Below are 15,819 nucleotides of genomic sequence, written 5' to 3'. Positions count from 1 at the left end.
TCTGGCTAAAATAAAAGAGACAGGAAGCTTTGATAACAGTTAATATTGAGGTTGACACAGGTACCTTCCCTGAGTGGATCCCTGGGCCTGACAGTCACACAGGAGTGGCTGACAGAAGAGGCTTGGTCCTCAGCGAAGCCAAGCCCTCCATCCTACTTTTGCTTTCAGCCTATCTGGGTCTACTACAGCTTGTAAGTACTCAGTTAAAATGCTTTAATTTTAACCAAACTGACCTTCATAGAAGGGACAAGTGACTTCAAAAATTCCTGAAAAGAAACCATAAATTGTGTATAATGAACAATACAAGCACACGCAGCAAGCAAGATGGTGCAGCCCCACCCCATGGGGCAAGCAAGGCATGCTCTTCCTGCAACTCTCGAGGGAAGATTTACCATTCAACGAAGACTAGGAAAATGGCTTTCTCTTTTGAAAGATACGATAACAAAGGGCATTTTTGAAAGTGGGTATCCAGATATGTGTCTTATTTACGTCATTTTGTGGCCATCAAACTGTATTCCACCTATTAAGAATTCGTGGCCAGCCATGGTGGCTCACACCTGTAATCCCAGCACTTTGGGAGGCCAAGATAGGTGGATCACGAGGTAAGGAGTTCGAAACCAACCTGGCCAACATGGTGAAAATCCGTCTCTACTAAAAATACAAAAAAGAAAAAATAAGCTGTACGTGGTGGCGTGTGCCTGTAACCCCAGCTATTCGGGAGGCTGAGGCTGAAGAACTGCTTGAATCTGGGAGGCGGAGGTTGCAGTGAGCCACGATCGTGCCTCTGCACTCCAGCCTGGGTGGCAGAGTGAGATTCTATCTCAAAAAAAAAAATTGTAATAATTATGTACTTAAAAATTGGGAACAGAATTTCCCAATTTTAAAATCTTTTAAATGAAGGGTTTCAAGCAGTCTTTGAACTTATTTTTGGAAGCATAAATATACAATAGTTTTTGGGGGTTTTTTTGTTTGTTTTTGAGACGCAGTCTCGCTCTGTCACCCAGGCTGTAGTTCAGTGGCACAATCTCAGCTCACTGCAACCTCTACCTCCCAGGTTCAAGTGATTCTCCTGCCTCAGCCTCCAGCTAGGATTACAGGTGCGCACAACCACACTCGGCTAATTTTTGTATTTTTAGTAGTGATGGGGTTTCACCATGTTGGCCAGGCTGGTCTCAAATTCCTGACCTCAAGTGATCTGCCCACCTCGGCCTCCCAAAGTGCTGGGATTACAGGCATGCACCACTGTGCCCGGCCAGTATGTAATAGTTTTCATTATTTCCAAGAACAACTAATTATCATCAGAGAATGTGAAAATTTAGCAGCTGATTTATACAAAAACTTTTGCTGAAAAATGAGTGTTATGAATTAGTAAGTTTGATCAAAAAATATTTCTTCAATTTATTCCTATATAGTTTTGGGATAGATCTTTTTAAGTTATGGCTAGTGTGGCTGTCAGTCCCAGTTTGCATGGGGCAGACCTGTTCATAGCACTTTGAAAAGCCCCACATCTGGGGAAATTCCTGAGTCCTAGGCAAATGAGGAGGCTTGGTCACCCTAGCTTTGACAACCATAAAAACCAAATCTAAAAAATAGACTGCACATTTGGAAGGCTGAGGCGGGAGGATCGCCTGAGGTCAGGAGTTCGAGACCAGCCTGGCCAACATACTGAAACGCTGTCTCTACTAAAAATACCAAAAGTTAGCTGGGTGTACTGGCGGGCACCTGTAATCCCAGCTACTCAGGAGGCTGAGACAGGAGAATCGCTTGAACCCGGAAGGCAGAGGTTGCAGTGAGCTGAGATCACGTCATTGCACTCCAGCATGGGCAACAAGAGCTAAACTCCATCTCAAAAAAAAAAAAAAAAAAAAAAACAGACTGCACATAATGGTATCAAAAAGCTCTAAACCAGGTTTTCAAAAATGAATCATGTATACTAATATTTTAATGAAAGCAAACTAGTTTTTAACTGATGAAATAAATACTATTAATTTCATTTTTCTACCTTTCTTCAGTTCCTTTTTCAAGTCTATGGTTTTTAGGTATAAGAGACAATTTGTATAGTAACAAATTCTATCAGTGTCTTAATTGTCTTTCATCCCCAAAACATAGTCTGGTACCTAGTCTAGGTCGACAAATATTTGATGCATGAAGGCAAGAATGAAAGGTTCAAGAAGAGTGCTTTTCTGCCTGGTAGATTTCACATCCACAGTTATCATGGATATCTTCGTGCAATTAACAAAGTAGCATTCTGCTAAAATGTACTATAAGCCAGTGCTTCTTAACAGGCATTTGAATCATCTGGGAATCTTACTAAAATGCAGACCTTGATTCAGTGGCTCTAGGGTAGAGCCTTAGATTACAGATTCCAACAAGCTCCCAGCAGATGCGACTGCCAAAGTATACGGCCCTCACTGTGAGTGGCAAGGCTACCACCTTTTAGCAGGGCATGCAGTGGGAGTGGAAACAGTCATGCAATCATATCTACCCTGTTCTACTGCAAGTGAGATGATGAACTCCTGCCTTGGGTCTAATTTCCCATGGTAGCACTTTACCCCAGTTCCACCCCTGTTCATTCACTCAATACACAGGAAATTTACATATGTAATTCAAAACAAAGAGACTCTCTTCTACTGCAAAACCTAAAACAGTAAAAAGAAACAGCATTCGAGAGTTGATTATGTTCACACTACAGCTACTGAAACATTTTCATAATCACTGTGTCATTCAAAAATAAAAAGAAATATATAATATGCTATCTGTCGCTCAGTGAGTGTTTGGTTCACACTTCTTTATTTGCTACTGAAATTCTGCCTAGAAAGAAAAAATATTCCACACAAAAACAACATTACCTCTCACTTTGGATTTAAATTGCCTAAGCTTCCAACATCTGTATGTTCTTTAGGCGGATCAAGGTTATAGACAGGTAAACATACACATATACACACGAAAGATTATATTGTGTATATCAGAATAAACATATATATCTATAACATACTGACCTATGTTTAAACAATTTTGCAAATGGAAAAGTATTTAGTATCATATGGTAGAGCAGGGAAAATGCTGAATTTAGGGCTAGGTGACCTAAGGTCAAATCTCAACCCACCACTAAAAGCTATTTAACTTTGAACAAATGACCTACATTCTCTAGACCTGATTTTTCTCATCTGTTAAAATAAAGAAATTGGACTAAATGTTCTCTAAAGTTCCTGCTAGCTTTAACATTCTTTGCTTCTGTCTAGCTAATTAATTATTTCATAAAGGTAATAAATCTACACTGCTATTAATGAACAGAGAATGAATTTTAAAAAACAAAAGAAAAAATTAGCGCTTTATCTTATCCTTGCAGACAGACCACTAAAGGAAATCAATACAAATTGCGAAAAATAAAACCATTATTGCGATTTCTCAGGTTTCAAACTTTAATTCTGAAAACTGAAAATAAAGTTCCGGAAAAAAATAGTGTTCTGAAAAACGGGGAGATAATGGTTTAAGGAACACAAAATAAGTCTTCGCTATGGTACATTTCCATTCACCAGTTTAAAATCCATCATTTTGGAAGACAGGATTATGAAGTGGGAAAATAACCAAAAAGGCTTAATGTTCTGTTCCCTCCTGCTGGCACTGGATGCATCACATGCTTTTACTACAAGGCACAGTGACGTTTTCTGATTAATTAGTGTCTACGTTTCTCTGTCTATGAATTCCAATCAAGGGAACAAAACAAAGGATTCTCAGCTACTGATTTGTGTTTGGCAATTTCGATTCACCACCTTGGAACTGCCAGATAATACTCCTTTGCTCTCCTTTGCTATCAGACCGAAGACTCCTGAACACTCAAGGATTTTTGAGAACCCTGCTGTTCTTGTTCCATAAGAACCTGCTATCTGTGCCCCAGAGGGTGATACACATTGGTTTCATGAACTGTAGAAAACAGTGAAATCCTATTTAGTAACCCCAGTGACAAACTGCTATTTGAGTTTCACCTGCTGGTTCAAGTCCACTTTTCAACTTCTTTTTTGCTCTGACCCAATGTGGGATATAAACTGAAGATAAATAGAATTTGCCTATTGGATAAAAGTAAAGAAATTTGTGGGACTTTTTTCCATCACTCTACTGGAACTCAGACACACTCAGGGAGAATGAAATGCTTCCATTTTGTTCAAATACTTGATAATATAGCTACAGTCTCCAAATGAAATATCTCTAAAGTGTTTGCTAAGACACATACAAAAAACAAAAAGCAAAACATATAACATAGCCTTATAAACACATGCATTTTACTGGCTGTTGTAAACTGGCATCAGTCTTCTATGAGGCAACAAAATGTAAAGAATTAACTATTACTTAAAAATAGAAACCAAAATAAACTCACCCCAAATATTTTCTCAGTATCTATTTGAGGATGTTACAGAAAGATTGCATTACCCTCTGCAAAAGTTGAGGTCAACCATGGCCCCTGATGTCATTCTTTAAAGGCCAGTGGCCACCACCTCAAGTACAACTTTCTCAGCTTGGCCATCAAGCCTCACCAAGGGTGACCAGCCAGATCTACCCCAGTCACCCTGCAATCTAATTGCACACCAAACCTTGTACTTACTGAAATGGAAAGACCCATAAAGATCTTGCAATTTAAGACTGTTGTTCTACAGACAAAGAAGCTGCGCCCAGCCCCGTGAAGTGACTTGTCTTTGGCCACACAGCTAATGAGCAGCACAGCCAAAGAATAAAACCTGAATCTCCTGACCCATGCCCCAACCCCATCCAGTGCTCACCTAGACACTGCCAATAACAACATCTGCTCCAATCAGATAAGTCATTAAGGTCCTGCCATATATCACACACGTCACCTTCTCTTCCAACCCCACACCTTTGCTCATGCTGCCTCCTTAAGGGGCCCAGATAATTCCCACTCTGACCCCTCAACTTTCTTACCTCTCAAGGTTAGAGAGCATCTAGATGTTAATATATTAAAAAGTTATATGGGCAGATGCGGTGGCTCACGCCTGTAATCCCAGCACTTTGGGAGGCCGAGGCGGGTGGATCACAAGGTCAAGAGATTGAGGCCATGCTGGCCAACATGGTGAGACCCCATCTCTATTAAAAATACAAAAAAAATTAGCTGAATGTGGTGGTGTGCACCTGTAGTCCCAGCTACTCTGAAGGCTGAGGCAAGAGAATCGCTTGAACCTGGGAGACGGGGGTTGCAGTGAGCCGAGATTGCGCCACTGCACTCCAGCCTGTTGACACAGCAAGACTCCGTCTCAAAAAAAAAAAAAAATTATATTCTCTCGGATTAGATTTACCAGGTTGGATTTATAAGCTGTTTGTTACAACAGAATAACAATGCATTCAAGGTAAATATCTTAGATACTCTTCATCCTTCAAGGTCAGACTCAAGCTCCCGATGACTCTACCTTTCTCTGAAGGGTGACCATACCTTAGAGCACGAATGGGCTACATATGTACTTAGTTGTTTTCCATTATTCTACATAAGTTAGTTTTCCTTTATTCAGCAATAGTCTAAGATCCTTTTGAGAATGAAAAATGTCTCATATTTCTATCTCTCAAAGTTCATAACTCACTATTTAGATAAAGATCCATTGATGTTAAGAGGTTCACAGGGAGAAGGAGAATGGGAATTAACATTTTTTCAGTATCAAATATTTTATATACACAGAGATCATATATTTCATTTTTGTATATTCAAACAAAATTTCCTTTTTCTTTTGTGAAACTTGCATTTTTATGTAGGAAATTTGAAATTTCACAGCCTGTATATTATTTTGGGGTTTTGTGCCCAGAACACTCACATACACACTAGACATCAATGAAATCACCCTGAAAAAAAAAAAAAACTTCATTTCCCCAATCACCATGTGCCTACACTTTGCTAGTCAATTCTAAAGCAAGCTGGTGAGCAGAAAAATCTAGCAAAGGGCACCAAAAATGACACTTATCTTTGTGTTAGAAGTTGTGAAAAGACAAAATACGTCAAGGAGTCTAAAAGGACAGAGAAAAACTGTCTTCAAGTCTGCAGCAGCACTACAGGGACCAGATCATAAACAGAGGTTTACCCATACGGTAGAAGCAAAGATGTAAAACATACAACAAATCCCAAGGAAAAGAGGGACTCTCTCAGATGCTGTTAGGGAGAGGATAAACTAGGGTGATCTCTTTGGAGGATGATATTGAGTGGTTTATCAAAATTTTAAACGAGCATACCCTTTTGTACAATAATTTCACTGCTGTGATAGTACCTATGAATGAACTGCAAAAGTATTCACATATGAAAAGGATATATGAATAAGAACATTGGATATAACATTGTGTGTAACCACAAAAATTAAAATAATCTAAATGTTCACAGTAGGGCACTGTTAAAATAAATTATGGTACATTCATAAAATGAAATACTATGCAGCACTGAAAAGAATAAGACCTGTATCTCCAAGACATTCATAATTAAGTGCAAAAAAAAGCAAGAAGCAGAACAATGAGCAGAATGTGAGCCCATCTGGGATGTGTGTATGTATGTGTATATGTGCATAAAAGGTTTGGAATTTTTAGCCGTCTTTTTTTTCCTATGTAGATACATGAGAAACTGTACACAGTGGTCACACGGTTAGGAAAATGTTTACGGGTTTAGTGTATGTGTGAGGGGATATGGTGGATAATTTAATTTTTACTTTACTACCTGTCTATACTGTTTTATTTTTTAACCATATGCCTATGTTCTGAAAAGCATAAGAAAATGTTTTTAAAATTCTATCTAGAAATACACAGAAAATATTAGTCTAGAAAGACATTCACTGACAGATATTAATATTATCATCTAAAATTATTAGATATCCAAGGTATGAAATTACTATCTCAAAAGAAAATGTTCCGAAACACCCAACTGTGCATTTGCTTGATGTTTTATGTGCATGATCTGCCAGCGGGATGTATTTAGTTGACTAGAAATGTCGCTTGTAAACCAGAAGGCTAACACACAAAATAAAGGATGTTACCAATATTTCAAGGAGTCTAGCAAAATTCAAGCATGACTCAACCCTTCTTTCCACAGTGAATGCAGCCCCAGGTGTGAATACAGCCTACTGTGTTAAACTGTTAAATTTGACTAATGAAAATGAACATTGTTACTGGCAATGAGCCCCAAACTGACAGTGCAACGTGGACTAAATGTGCATCTTTTCAATTATATGTGAACATGCTTTAAAATAATGATATGTCCCAAACATCTCAAAAGGTAAACTAAGAATATGGCCCTTTAAAATGTTATTTTGTTACTAATGATTGAAAAAATTCCTTTGCATGGAGATGTCATTAAGCACCAGGAACATCATTTAACAGATATTTTTGAAAATCTAGCTATGTAAGACCTGCAATAAAAGCATATCTAAGTGTTAAGCACTTCTGGAGTCCAATAAAGGGAAAGTCCCAATGTGGGGTAGAAATAACGGTAAACACATCAGGATTAAGTTAGAAACTGAGTTGGTTTTTAAGAGGAAATTGGGATTTGTTCTAATGCAGAAGAGGCAAAAGGTTAAATACTCGGATTGTAGAGTAAGATAACCGAGTACTAAGATAGGGGGGTAACAATCTCAGCAGCTTAAAGAGAAATGATACTGACAACTAATATAAAATATGTGTGGATGGGGGAAGGTGGTCTCAAATGTTAAATAAAAAAATTTAAGAAAAATATTGATTAACTGTAACACGATTAGCAGGTAAGATGCATCTAACCACTTCCCTAGGACAATGGTTCTCAAACATGAGTGGGCATCAGAATCACCTGGATTGTTAAAACACAGATTGCTGGGCCCCACCCCTAGAGTAGCTGATTCAGAAGATCTGGACTGGGGCCCAGGAATCTGCATTTCTAACAAACCTCCAGGTGATGCTGATGCTGCTGGTCCAGGGACCACATGTGGAGAAGTACCCAGAATAACTCTGAACACATCAAATCCTGAGTCTCCTCGTGCTCTGATTCCTCAGAGGACACGACACAGCAGAACACAAAGAATGACATCTTCACCTAAGCCAAGACAGATGCAGGCCTGCCCAAGTCTGGTCCAAGACACCTCTTAAATAGAAAGTTCTTCCCTTATACATTTAGAGCTCTAAACTCTCCTGGAACTGATCTAAGAAAAGCAACCAATCTGGACCCAGGGAACTGGCCCCTGGCCCAATGTTAATCACCCCATTGCCCAGTGAGGCTAATCCTGAAGGAATGGCTCTAGAGCTTGACATAGACCTATTCTGAACACCTTGAAACCAACCTCAAACCAGATAGTTCCTTGAGATGTCTCATTTAATCTCTGGAGTTCATCAAACCACACCTAACCTGGAACTGAACCAAAAGAAATTGTATTACATGATGTCACTTCAGCAACTGCAATGTGTAAATGTATAACCACAAACCACATGAAGACCCCAAAATCCACATCCAAATAAATGCTAAGAGCCAATGAAGGGTCACAGATGAGAATGCTGTAATGGCCCACCATCCCCAAAAATAGTCACCATGGAGGTCTTCTGGTCATTCTGCTTTTAAATTTGCAGGAATACATAAAGCTGTCATAGGAAACAGAACAGGCACGGTGACTACAGGCATAGTGAACATTATACCTTCTAAGTGTCTAGATGTTGCTGTGAAGGTATGTTTTTAGACATGATTAACATTCAAATCAGCAGGCTTTGATCAAAGTAGATCACTCTGTAATGAGGGTGGGTCTCATTTAATCAGTTGAAGGCCTTAAGAGAAAAAACAGGTCCCCCAAGGAAGAAGGAATTCTGCCTGCAGACTGACCTGGACTCAAGACTGCAGCACCAATTCCTCCCTGGGCCTCCTGCCTGCCAGGCTGCCCTGCCTATTTCAGACATGTCAGCCCCCACAACCTGCCTCAATCAATTCCTCTTTTTAAGGTAAGTCTCTCTCTCTCTCACTCTCTCTCTCTCGCTTGCTAGCTCTCTCTTGCTCTGTGTGTGTGTGTACACAAACACACAAAAATATCACACACATATACACATATGGTCATCCCAGGGGGTCCTGTTTCTCTGGAGAACCCTAATGTAACCCCACGCAGTTTACAGCCTCCGTTCTCTTACTTGAGAATGATTGATTACCTCCATCTTTGTAAAAGAAAAGGTTTCCTTTCACCTTTAAAATTAAGATCACCTTTTAAAATATATATCAGACTTGAAGAACACTTATATTCTATACCACTACACATAAAACTCAAGCAGAAGCCACATCGTTTCAAGTGACTGAAAAGCCCCTGAGTGTGGTTATGTGAACTCTAGTATTCCATGGTGCATTTTGGTAGCGATCACACACTGTGAGGAAGGGTCCAGGGATGGACATCTTACCAAGCATCCGTCCTGATCCAAACGCTCTTTGGAATCCATATTAAGCTTCCTTTTCCTGTTGGGCTGTTTCATTGCCACCCCTACACTCCTTGGCAGTGGTTTTCTGTAAAACAGGGTCACATAAGAAGTTGGGGATGGGGGTGTGACCCCTTCAGAATTACAGAAGCAAACAAGAAAATGTTTTCAATTATACTTCTCATAATTGGTTACTATAAATAAACTGATAAGTTGACAAAAATTTTGCAATTGGTTTTATAGTCCTTAATATAATAATAAGACAAGCGGGAGGGCAATGCATTTTCTACCTCATCTAGAATTTATATCACGAGGAAAATAGATATTATTGCTTTTGGTCTTATCTGGGATAAAATGTTTGCTTTTTTGCTTAGCTGACCTAACCAATTAGGATTCACTGCGACCAGCCTGCACAGCTTCTGTACTCACATGGTCTGACACGTATTCTTGGTAAAAGGTCTTAGTCATACAAGGCATAGCATAGCAATCTGAAACAGAAAATAAGAAAAAATTTTACCAATCAATCATGACCATTCTTCTGTATATTCATAAACAGTGGGAGACATTCTTTGAAAAGTTATTTGAAATGAGTTTTTTTATAGGGCAGGTCAACCGTTTTGGAGAACCAACCACCAATACCAAACAAGTTCCGCTGGAGCTATAATTCAGAAGTCATTCACTTTGAAATAATGTTAACAATTGAATATAATTTTTTAAAACTTTTAATAGCCCTAAATCATCTATAGTCCCCAGTGCTTTATGATGATATATCCAACTTCTTCATTGATATTTCCACCTGAACAATGGCACTCCAAATATGGCAAATGTAACATATTTGCAACTGAGCTCATCTCCCTCCACACTGCCTCCCAGTTCAAGGCTCTCCTCCTATTTGCACTGATAACTGGCCACCCATTTGCCCAGAGCTTCCTCTTATAGTTGTTCAGACTGTACACCACCCAAGAGCACCAAGCCAAGGGGCAAGTGGAGGCTGAAATCCACCATGGGCTCTACACCCATGGTTCACCTGCCACTGGCCTGCATCATCCCAGGAGAAAATGCATCTTTTCCTCATTCAAACAATACTACCTTCTGGGCTAATGTCTGAGCCAGAGAACTAGGAGTTGCCATCATTTCATCCTTTATATCACACCGTACATATTGCCATCAGGTTTTGTTGATTTTTAATTTACTAAACATTTATTGAATTTACCTTCTTCCTCTACTCCTATTAACTCTGATCATTCCAATTTTATGTTGCATTCAGTCCAAAGGTCTTAAAGTTCTTTGCAAAGCAAGGTTCCTGCTGCTTCTCCACTCCATACTTCTGCTGGTCCCTCAACCTCTGAATACCTTCCCCATTGCCTGCCCTCCCTTTTTCAACTTATCTAATTTGAACTCGTCCTTTCTGACCCCACTAAAAGAGACTTCACAGCCTTCAGGAAGGTCTTCTTTGCCTACCTCCTGCTCCAAGTAAACCAAGTGTGTCTTTTCTACATTGCATTTCTTGTGCATACCTTTATTGTAGTTTTTGTTTGCAGATATGCCTCCCTTTATGAGGCTGTAAGCATCCTGATGACAAGGACAGTGAATTACTGATCCTTATTTTCCACTCTCTAGATATTACCTGGCTCACAGCAGTCTCTCGATATGTGTTTATTGACTCCAACTACATAAACATGTCTCTCTGAATTACAGAGAAGCCTCAAGCCCTTAAATCCAGTGAATATTAGTTCTTGATCCATACATTATCCTTTAGAATGCTGTATGACTAGAGTGAGCACAGTTTTCAAAGTTAATTCCTTTCCCTTTTTCTTTACTATAGAAAACAAAAAATAAGCAAAAAAAAATTCCTTTCCACATATCCTTTTGCTTCTAGTCAGATGATATTTATGTCCTTAAGACAGGCACTTATGTACTAAATTCAATAACATTACATTCATTTTGTAGAATGTAAATACAGTTTTTCATGCCTAGCTTCTGGTAATAGTCTGAACATCTATGCAAATGAACAGCATAGACTTAATGCCTGTAGCGAAGTATTACTGCACAAGACACAAGCACTGCCAAGGCTGGCCTGCCTTTCACGACGAATAATACCCCACGGCTTGTCAAACTGAAATCATCTAGCTACTGACATTTTTTTCCTCACCATCAAAAATGATCTGCCTTGATAATCCCTGGCAATTATCTCAATAACCTTGATTTGTTTAAAACAGCAAGAAAGCCTGAATTCACATTATTTTATAGCAGGGAAAAAATGAAAGTTTTTACACTGAGGAGAAATTTCAACATATAATTTGGTAATAATAAATTTCCTCTGGATTTAGAAATAATAAAGCAAAAATACAAAAGTTACCAAACAATCCATATAAGATTTTGCTGCCAGACAAAAAGGGAATCAAATACAAGAGACCATTAAATACATAGGAGATGAATGATATACAGATGGATGACAGATGATAGATAGATAGATAGATAGATAGATAGATAGATAGATAGATAGTCTAACACACAGAAAAACAGACTTAAAGAGAGATTTTGTATAATCCTTTATAATGTCAATGCAAAGAACATATTCTACTCAACCGAATAGGACATTTCTTTTGAAATAAACCTAACTTGATGTCCTTGGCATGGTACCAAAATACATGGATTACTCTGACTGTCCATGATATATGGCCTACTCCCAGGAAGCCCCAAATGTCACATCAGCCACATGTCTCCTTGCTGAGCTTTGAAAAAATATATAAAGTTTTTAGAGTTAAAAAAAGAATAATGTCAAATTATAAAACACATCAAAGAAACACATTATCCAGGGTAAGTAAAGATATATACCAACTAGACTGAGCTGTGCCCGGTGTCCCCTGGCTTTGTGACAATGCCCGAGCACCACCTACCATAGACAAGACGATGTTCAGTGATTTTAATTAGAGAAGCTTCCAAATAGTGTTTTAGATTTAAAAAACAACATAGATAACTACATATAAATGATTTGTATTTCTGTACAAAAATTGAAAATAGTGTACTAATTTTTCAATTTAATCCTCTAAATGAGTTTAATTTCCCTTCATAGTAGAATTATCTGTCTGCATGTTGCCAAATACTAAGGAGATAAATTAGATTGATACTTAGAAAGCATCTGAATACTTCAAATTGAAGGAGTCTATAAATAACTAAAATAATTCACTGTCTGTCTATGTCCAGGTGCTATTTGGTAATTCTTTCAAAAACATTTTATTGATCATCTATTAATCACCAATATAGTCACGAGTACCTTGAGGAATATGAAGCTGATTAATCACACACCCGCTAAAGAGAGATAAGTATAGCAGCCACATGTCCTGGATAACCCAAGGTACATCTGCCTTCTGCCACTCATCCTGGCATAAGGATTAACAGCACTGCTTTCACTCCCCAAAATGTCCCAGTTTAAACAATAAATCATATGGTACCATATGGGTAAGAAATATACATCAATGAATAAGAAATGTAATACATGCCATTAAAAAATTACAGAGTGGCCTGGGTGTTCACAGGAGGGACACTATGTCTAACGACATGCACAGTGAAAGAACATTTCTGCTGGTTCTAGGACACTGTGCAGATCTTAAATGAATTTATCACCAAAATATCGAATACAAATTTCTGATCACTGAACTGATTTCCCACTATTTCAAAGATACTGCCAACCTAGAATTTATTATCCGGTTGATACTCGATGTTAATAATTCATAATGTTTGAATAAATTAATAAATGATTACAAATGAATGCATTTTGATAACTTATGCATGAATAATTAATCCTTCTTAATTGTATTAATAGTAGCTAACATTACTTGAGTACTCATGTACCAGGCATAGCTATCAGTCCTCTACATATACACTTTCAATTAATACTTATGACAGCCCAACAATATGTGTACCACTGTCACCCTCATTTCACAGAAGAGGAAACACCAAGCAGTTAAGTAACTTGTCCAAGGTTATACAACAGACAAGTAACCAGACAGTACAATTCTTGGGTCCCTCTTTGAACACCATACTATGCTGTAGCTTTTTTAACTATATTGTAAGTTTAGTTATCTGAAACTTAACCACTCAGTACACTAGCCAAATCCTTGCCACACACAATGATTTAAGTCAGAAACCGACACCATACTTCCTGTGGGAACCACTCGCCCTCATGTGGAGCCTGTCTGCATAGTGGCTTCATACTGTCACTTTCCTTATGTCATGGCAGCCACCTACTCTCACTTTTTAAAAAATTTTGCCTTTATTACCTATTTTAGAATCTTAAAATATTTATAGTTAATTATGTATTAATTCTGCACCCATAAGTCTTACGTAATACTTCATGAGAATAGCACAATAAGTCCCAAGATTCAGGGTCCAAAGGGTATCACAGAGGTTGTCTGCAACTCAGAATTTTCTAAACAGTTACATTACTCTCACTGATTCTATGTCACTCCCCTGCCACCCCCATCACAGCTAGTGCTGGTGCCTACTGCTGGGAGACATAAGGACAGGTCACATCACTGGACCCCTTGCAGATAATCTTCAGCAACAGCCTGAAATGTGGCAGCCCTATGGGGTGGCTGCACCCAGAGGAATAGCAGTGTTCACAGTGGTCTGGCTCTCAGGGATGCCAACTCCTAGGGGAAGGGGAAGTGCACCACATCAAGGGAACACCCCATGGGACAAAAGAGTCTGGATACCAGGCCTTGAGTCCCAGAACATTCTGCTCGTGGGAAGTTTCTTTCAGCAGAGGCATTAGTGCAATGCTGGTGCTCATGAAGGGTCTTGGAGAAGGGGACTTCTTTTCTCTCTTATCCATTACTGCAAACACAGCTGGGGCTTCTCCCACAAGAGCTTGACATGGGTGTATCTATAAACAGCCTTTCTGGAACACTTTAGGGTAACAGCATCCTCACATTAGGAGTGCCCTCCAGATTCACGCTTGCACAAGAGGTGGTAACAACTCCTCTCTACTTGGAACATCAACATTCCTAGACATTAAAACAGGTGCCTGTCTGATATGAATAGCTGGAACATTGGGTCAGGAGTGCATCTGGGAGTTGGATCACTTTCCTGCTGGCCTGGCAGAAGAACTAAGGTGGCTCCCACCCTTCACCCTGATGAGACCTCAGTGTTTTTCACTGAAAGCTCCCCCAGCCACCTCTGTCAGGGCTGGGACATCTGCCCACTATTGGGTACTGCATTTACCCAACTGCTTTAGCCACAACCAGTTTCTACCCAGGGATACTTCCCATACTGGCCTGAAGCTTTAACTATTCAACCCAGTAAATAAATAAAATACTGGGACAAAATAAATAAATAAATGCACACTGTGGGGAAACAAGATAAGCTTCAAGAGATCTCTGCCATTCCAACCCCATAGGAGATGCTGAACTTGTTCACACACTGAGCACACTGTTACTACAACAGGCATCTGGGAAAGCCACAATACAAAGATTCACTATAACCAAGGAACCCATACAAATTACTCAGTTCTAAAAGCACTAAGAGGCAAATTAGGCTATAATAAACTATAAACATGTAAGTCACATCCTTCTGAAATACCAGATAAAAAGGTTGATTACTAAGCTACTCAAGCATATACCAGAGAAAGGTGAAAACTAACATAAAGAAATGAAAAAAAAATTCAAGATATAAATGAAAAATGTTATAAAGAGATACATATTTCAAAGAAAAACCAATCAGAACATCTGGAAATGAAAGACACACTTAGGGAGTTTAAAAATGCAGTGGAAAGTTTTAACAATAGACCTGACCAAGTAGAAGAAAAAATTTCAGAGCTCGAAGATAAGGCTTTTGTTCACCCAATCAAACAAAAATTTAAAAAATAAATCAAAAGGAATGAACAAACTCTCCCAGGAATTTGGGATCATGTAAAAGGTCCAATCCTAAAAATAACTGGTGTTCCTGAGGGAGAAGAGAAAACAAAATGTTTAGAAAAATTACTTGATGGAATAATAGAGGAATACATCCCTGGTCTTGCTAGAGATTTAGATGTCCAAACACAAGAAGCTCAAAATTCCTGGGAGACTCACTGCAAAAAGGACATCACCAAGGTATATAGTCATCAAGCTATCTAAAGTCAACATGAAGGAAAGAATTCTAAGAGCAGTGAGACAAAATGCAATAGGTAACATATAAAGAAAAATCTATCAAACTAACAGCAGTCTTCTTAGCAGAAATTTTAAAAGCCAGAAGGAATTGGGATTTTATTTTTAGCCTCTTTAAACAGAATAACTGAGAGCCAAGAATACTGTATCCAGCAAAACTAAGTTTCAAAATGAAGGAGAAACAAAGTCGTTTTCAGACAAACAATGCCGAGGGAATTTGTCAGTACCAGACCAGCCCTATGAGAAAGGTTAAAAGGAGTTATAAATCTTCAAACAGAAG

The 15,819-nt window shown here is 38.7% G+C and overlaps 1 protein-coding gene across 4 annotated transcripts in view; it reads right to left on the bottom strand.

Moving 5' to 3' along the window:
- L3MBTL4 (L3MBTL histone methyl-lysine binding protein 4) overlaps positions 1-15,819 on the bottom strand; it is a 462,348-nt gene that overhangs the window by 349,468 nt on the left and 97,061 nt on the right. For all 4 annotated transcript variants that reach the window (XM_054460568.2, XM_054460567.2, XM_054460572.1 and 1 more), the window contains exons 2-3: positions 9,820-9,878; positions 9,376-9,478 (exon numbers count right to left, since the gene is read on the bottom strand). In XM_054460568.2, the coding sequence (XP_054316543.1) occupies positions 9,376-9,447 (72 nt within the window). In that variant the 5' untranslated portion in view covers positions 9,448-9,478; positions 9,820-9,878. The remainder of the gene's footprint in view (positions 1-9,375; positions 9,479-9,819; positions 9,879-15,819) is intronic.

This window comes from Pongo pygmaeus, chromosome 17 (genome assembly GCF_028885625.2).
Source record: "Pongo pygmaeus isolate AG05252 chromosome 17, NHGRI_mPonPyg2-v2.0_pri, whole genome shotgun sequence".
Classification (NCBI taxonomy): Eukaryota; Metazoa; Chordata; class Mammalia; order Primates; family Hominidae; genus Pongo; species Pongo pygmaeus.
Note: the sequence above shows the minus strand (reverse complement) of the source record. Positions and strands in the feature narration are given on the sequence as shown.